Here is a 6838-nt window from a genome sequence, read left to right as displayed (position 1 = left end):
GCGCAAGCTAGATTAAATTGATTATTACGTTTTAAATATGGTTATTTTTCTTACAAAAACGCATCGATTCGCTACAGAAGGCCTTTGTTCACCCCCCCGGAGCCGTGTGAGACACTTTAATTTATTTTATTTTTTTTTAAATGGATGAGCGCTTTTTATTTAACTTCTTTTGGACTGAAGCACTGCAACACCCGCTGACTGCAATGATAGAGCTTGGAATAGCCAGGACAATTTTTAATATAACTCCGACTGGATTCGTCTGAATGAAGAAAGTTATATACACCTAGGATGCCTCGGGGGTGAGTAAAACACAGCCTAATTTTCATTTTTGGGTGAACTAACCCTTTTAAGCTCAGTAAGCGTTCATCTTGAAATATTAATAACATTATAAAAGTTATTCTTATGTTTAGTTTATCAGTAATTCAGTAAAGATTTCACAGCAAACGTGAACCACGACCTGAAGGTGGACGTTTCTACAATTATACTATAAGACATTTTACTTGCTAATAGGTCTGAACTGTATATGACAGATTTTCAGCAAAGTTTTAATAATTTAGAGAAATAAGAAATCTGTGTATTAAATATGATACAGTAGGCTTTATAGGGTTAAAACATATCACATTCTTCCCAGATTTAGTTTTACAAGCTTAATTTTGTGAGCTGTCTGCAATTCATACACACCTCTCTGATGATGTTGAGTCGGGCTCTATCAAGTCCTGGAGGACTGGGTGGTTGGTTTTTCCTCCGTCTGCGTGTTAGAGCCTTTTCTTTTAATTCCCACTGCACCACAACCCTATTCTGAGATCTGTGCATCTCATGACGTTGAGCCTGCGATATCAATGTAGGGAGAAAAACTTCAGTAAATGCATAAGAATATACTTAGAGCTTTCACAGTAAGCTCCTTACCAGTTTCTCTGGTGTGGCTTTATGCACTGAAAGATCGTGGACTGTGCTCTAAAAGAAAAGGAAAGGAAAACAGAGAAATTATAAGGCATCACTTCCAGAAAAGGATTTAACGTAACTGGTTACATGATGATTTCTCACCACCCATTCTTTCTTGGGTGCAGACACCTTCCTGGTTCGCACTGGTCTTTTACCCGCACCATATAAAGGACGGTTCATCCGCACTAAAGACATCTCACAGTAACAAACACAGGTGGCACCTATAGAAACAAACAATATACTGCTGGACAAAACATGCTTTATAACGATAAAGTTTGCACTTGAACAGGAATCGTTTTCTGTATGTTTAGAACAGAGAACATTATGACAATCGTTGTAAATTAACGTATCATTACGAATTATGAAACTTATCTAAATGAAATAACGTTACGTGCTAAAATTCAAACACATCCTTGCTAACTACTAGCTAATCGTATTATGCACAATGACCGACACAAGCTGGGTTAGTACTGACAAAAATATATACTTATTTTACCTGAAACTGTAAGAAAAACAATGGAATAAGATTTTACCGTTTGTTTTTGTTGGTGCTGTAGTAACCGGATTAAGGAAGCGTTGATCAGGACAAATTTAAAAGCACCGCTACAATTCATTTCAAAATAAAAGTCCCCGTGTTCTGTGACTATAAAATAATCCTTTTGCTCAAAAATTAGAATATTCCGAAAGATGAGAATGTTTTAAAAGGCTATATATGCTAAATATAGATAAACTAAATATTGTCTTTGTTAAATATAATTTTATTTTTATCACTTGTTTCACAAACAAAAGAAGACCAAGACCGTTTAATATCCACCAGAGTGCGCTGTTTACTTAAAAGTTACGTTGTTTCAGTGTAATACCAGATTGCACTACACTACTACGACATTTGTCTAGTAAATGTTTTTTTTAATGTTATTTTTCTGTCATTTCACTGTTAACAGTGGCCTGCCTATAAATATCTAAAATATTTATATTTGTATTAACATGATGCTCTTTATATTACTTTACAGTTTGAATGTAACATGATGTTCACTGTACATTATTTATTCTAGTATTATTTATATTAATGCATTAATAAAATGAAATTATTTTCCCCATCAGTTTGTTGTAGGATTGCAGCCTGTTCATATTATGCCTTTTTATATTTTATTTTACTATTGGAATGTAACATGTTCGTTGTACATTAATTTTATGTTAATATATTAATGAAATAAAACTAGGTTATTTTTCTGCTTGCTGTTGATAGTGGCCCATTATTCACACAAGCGATCTTTTAGTCCTAATTGCGGGCTCTAATGGATGTGAGCCACCGGTGAGCTAAATGCATTACAATACGGCGTTTCCGTCCCTTTTGTGCTCAGGGAGATCCCCACGGGCACCGCTAAACACCCATCGCACAGAAGCCGCTCCTGAAACGCCCAGGGGCCCCGTCAACATACAATGACACTTGTTTGCACTGTGCAACTGGCGGAGAAGCAAAAAGTCAACTAAGGCACGGCACTGCGCATGCGCCGCCTGACGGGTAGGCAGTTACCCCCTGGATGAAGGAGAAGTGTAGTCAGTGGGTCACTCTCAGTCTATCAATGCCAAATCCTCACTATGCACTGGTCCTGCTTGAGATGTTGACAGCTGACTGCTTGGACCCTTTCGAAATCAGTTGTTGCAGTTGAGTGCTCTTTTAAATATTAATGAGCCGGACCTCCCAAAACTTTTACTGAAAGTCGCATGATATGGATTAATGTGGAAAAACTTCCTTGACTGGTGAAAAAAAAAATAGTGAGAACACATTGAGGAATCGAGCGTATGGATTACAAGTGAAGTCAGTGCTGGTTGCTCCGTATCTCAAGGGAAGACATTTGAGAAGTGGCGACATGAAGAGTTGGATTGATGCAAAGTTTGTCTGAAGTCCTGGAGGTTTCTCGCAGGAATATGGGATATTCTGAATTTATGGTTTATGAGTATAAAACCCCATCCCTTATGGCTTTTATGCGTTTTCATATGTGTCCTCCTTACTTTCAGTCCGAAACAAAGCTACTGGAAGTCTTGTGACGGCTGGGGAAAACAGTGGATACTTGTCTGGAGCAATTCTGTTGGATTTATTGAATTAACTTTGGAATTTCTCTGCCCAATGACATTTCCAAAGTCGTTAGTTGGTTCCTTTTTGCAGCGTCTCCTCATTTTATTAGTTTCATTTACCGAGTCATTAACTTAGGTCTAGACCAAAACTTGAGGTATTTTAGTCGCAGAGGTTTGTGACAGTATGCGGGGATGCACGGGATTCCCGATGGCCGTCTCGGTGGTATTGACACTTTTGACCATCATTAACGTGAAGGCGAATGGAGAATATTGTCACGGTTTTCATGACGCTCAGGGTGCATGGAGAGACGGCTTTCAGTGTCCGGAGCGCTTCGACAGCGCCGAGGCCATCATCTGCTGCGGCAAATGCGAGCTCAGATACTGCTGCTCCAGCACAGAAGCTCGCCTGGACCAGGGCACATGTGATAACGATAAGCAGACACAAGACACCAACACTGGGAACAAGGACGAGAAAAATTCTGGGGCAGGTAAGCTGAAGTCTGCATTGTTTTCTGGTAGAGTAACTTCCTCTGTCTGAAACAAATTAGTCAATTATACCGTGTAATCAAATTGTACACCAGCTAAGTTTAAATGGTTTAATTCAATAAGTTTTACATCAGCAGCAGCGTGTAACGTATATCGACCCACTTGAATGTTTTGTGTCCCTCAGGCGTTTAGTGCGTAAAAGCCCCACTAAATGAGAAAGTTGGGTTGAGTTTCGTGTCCAAATGAGGTTACAAAAACGCTTAAGGTTAATGTTGTTTGTATGTTTATCTCCAAGAATCAATCTAAACGAGAAGCGCTTATTTAGAACGGGCTCTATTATTCCCGAACGAATGATTCTTATGAACAGGATCTTTTAGTGAATCTCTGAATCAATTGGAGCGGTTACTAAATTAATCGGACTCACTCACTGACTGAACCGTCATTTCCGACTCGAAATTTACTGTATTGTGTGGGTGTAGTTAAAGATACACAGTATGGGTTTTGTTGCAACAATACGTTTTTTATCAAATAAATAAATTAATGCAAGAATAATTAATGAAGTTTTATCATTTTGAGTGCAATTTCTATTAGTGGCATATCAATAAGTGGATTGTATTTATGCATCATTATTTCTGATCAGTTACAGCTGATTTATTGAAATCTGAAATTATATGATCATTTGTCAGTAGACTGTTGAGAGCTGTAAATGCAGTGGGATATTTCTTCTTCCTTAAAAGTAGCTACTAAAAGAATCATTAGCCGGAATCGTTATAAAGAATCGGAAACGGAATAGTTCAATTACCGTACTGACGATTCCCATCCCTAAATATAAGGGTTAAATGTCATTGCTTATCCAGGTTTTGACAGCTGCAGTTAAATTGGCATCCAAATTGGCACCTAACCGTCCACTCACTCACAAATGGTAACTTGTACTGCGCCGGCAGGAATTGGTGTGCGCGAACTCCAGTCGTCCGGTTCCCCACGAGGATCAAGTTCAGACTTGACTGACCGGATCTCCAGTGCGATGTGCTGACAACCTCGGTCATAAAATAACCCTCGCCGGTGCATAATTTCCTTTTGACTTTGTGCAAGCTCAAAAACTTTTAATTCAACTGAAGTTCACAAATTTCCCCTCAGCTGAGCCAAATTGGGGACTCTGGGGCTAGTTGTCACACTTTTTTACTCCAGTGAACGTTTCTCAGAGTAGGTTTATTTTTTCAATTTCTATATAAACACATACTCTAACGTCTCGGAGATTTCCACTGTTACTGACCCTAAAAAAGCAACAGATGAACAAAATCACAGTATGGGGTAAGTTGTCACAACCTTGCTATTAAAGCACAATATAGACTTTTCGGCAAAATTTAAATAGTAAACGGCAAAATGTACATGAACTTGAACGTATGAAATGACAACTTATAAACCTAATAAATCAAATATTCTCCCCCGAATTGATACAAGGGTAGATTTGATGAGTTCTAACAACTACCTATAACCTAAAAAACAAAAACAACAAAATTAATGTTTTTTATTATTATTATTTTAAGAAATAAATAGCTTTTAGGCTCTTCTAATGATGCATATCTGAAAGGCAAGAGGAAATGGTAGTCTGCTACAGCATGTGGGCATGAAGTTTGACAGAGCCTGTCTGGCAGTTGAAGACTTGGCTCCACTTGGACAATGCAACAGGTGTGAATTCATGTCAAGGGGCCCCAAATCCTTTTAAGGACATGAGAAGGGCTTTGCTGTCATCCTGTAGCAGTGAACTTCAGATCCACTAATAACATTCTTGATTTTACTATAACAATACAAATAAATCAGGTTTACATGTAGCCTACACAGTTTTTTCTTTTATCTTTTTAAAAAAAAAATTTTTTTTATATATAATATGTTAAATTGAACGGATGCCATGGGATAAAAAATAAAAAAAGGTAATTGTGACTTTTTATCTCACAGTTATGATGTTTTTCTCGCAATTCCCAGTTCACATTTCGCAATTCTGACTTTTTCCCTCAGAATTCTGACTTTACATCTCAAAATTCTGTTTTTTTTTTCCCGCTGTGGAATTCAAAATAAAAAAAAGTAATGTCAACATTTGATCACACAATTCTGACTTTTTTGGACTTGCAAGAAAAAATATCTGAATTGTGAGATAAATGTTGCAATTATCCCGTGGTGGAAAAACTTCCATAATTATCTAAATGATACAAAGAGTAAATAAATATATTTTACATGTTTTAACAAAACTATTATAAAACTTCTGGCTTGACAGAGTCGCCTTCCATTTCATTAGACACCTTTTGTTACCACTAACAGTTTGAATTATAACAAAAAGCATCTCTGAGGAACAATAAATCTATAGAAATAATTTGTACAACAGATTCTCTATTGTTTTTCCACACACATTTGTAACTGTGAATAGGGTGTTAAAAAAAAAAGGGGTGTTTCAACTGCCAAAAAAGCACTGATTTTCAAAACATGCACACAAACGTAAAGCTTGCCAAAATTCAGGTCATTTACTGAAAAATTCCACTGTTATAGTAATAACTACCAAAAGAGCTCCTGTAAAAATGACTCCCCTGCCATTTTTGCACAGCAATCATGTCTTTGATTCAATAACGTTATAATAAATTGTTAAACAATGGTTGCATTTTTTAGGTTATGGCTCAGTAAGTGAAATCTGTTTTGCTCCTATAATAAAATCAAAAACCAGTTTGCATGGCTATTATAGATTATTTGATTCAACTCAGTTATGAGGGTGAGAGATCCTGACCAGATGCAACAAAGTAAATGCTGAAAGCTTCCCCCAGGCGATCAGGGCCCGTATTCACAAAACATTTAATCTTACCACTAAGAGTTCTCCTAATTAGCAGTAAAAGTTTTTAGCTAAGAGTTTTCCTATTCACAAAGCTGCTGAGACAAACTTTTACTAAGGAATAGAGAGAAGTCTTAAGCTAAGAGTAAGGGCGGGGTTGACCTCGTTGCTATGGATGATGTCAGCATGCTTACTAACTATGCCCACAGTGATTGGCTGATAGTCTCTTTCAGAGATTTTTTCATAGAAATATTGTCCCAACTGGTTAATGAAAACAAGGATATAATCAAAGGAAAATTTGGAGTTGGGGTAACCTCCAAAACCAAAGGTGATACCTTTTTAAAAGGTCATTATCATCAAATGTTTCTAAAATGTTTATGTTCCAAGGCAGATTGCCAGCAACAGCCATTTTAGGATAGTTTATGGCTTGGTCTTAGTGACTTAGGAGTAGGGATGCTCCGATCTGCCTTTTTCGCCTCCGATACCGATTCCGATACCTAGGGTTCGGTATTGGCCGAT

The 6838-nt window shown here is 37.3% G+C and overlaps 2 protein-coding genes across 2 annotated transcripts in view; one reads left to right on the top strand and one right to left on the bottom strand.

Moving 5' to 3' along the window:
• Positions 1-1600, bottom strand: part of LOC107732967 (spindle and centriole-associated protein 1-like) — an 8430-nt gene extending 6830 nt beyond the window's left edge. The window contains 4 exon segments of the mRNA XM_016544444.1: positions 682-828; positions 907-954; positions 1045-1163; positions 1476-1600. Of these exon segments, the coding sequence (XP_016399930.1) occupies positions 682-828; positions 907-954; positions 1045-1137 (288 nt within the window). The 5' untranslated portion in view covers positions 1138-1163; positions 1476-1600.
• Positions 1601-2168: 568 nt separating this feature from the next.
• Positions 2169-6838, top strand: part of LOC107732958 (protein shisa-2-like) — an 8971-nt gene continuing 4301 nt past the window's right edge. The window contains exon 1 of the mRNA XM_016544430.1: positions 2169-3506. Coding sequence (XP_016399916.1) covers positions 3203-3506 — 304 coding nt within the window. The 5' untranslated portion in view covers positions 2169-3202. The remainder of the gene's footprint in view (positions 3507-6838) is intronic.

Source organism: Sinocyclocheilus rhinocerous, unplaced genomic scaffold (genome assembly GCF_001515625.1).
Source record: "Sinocyclocheilus rhinocerous isolate Xijiao unplaced genomic scaffold, SAMN03320098_v1.1 scaffold1245, whole genome shotgun sequence".
Classification (NCBI taxonomy): domain Eukaryota; kingdom Metazoa; phylum Chordata; class Actinopteri; order Cypriniformes; family Cyprinidae; genus Sinocyclocheilus; species Sinocyclocheilus rhinocerous.
The sequence above is the reverse complement of the archived record's forward strand: the minus strand, read 5'-3'. Positions and strand labels throughout refer to the sequence as shown.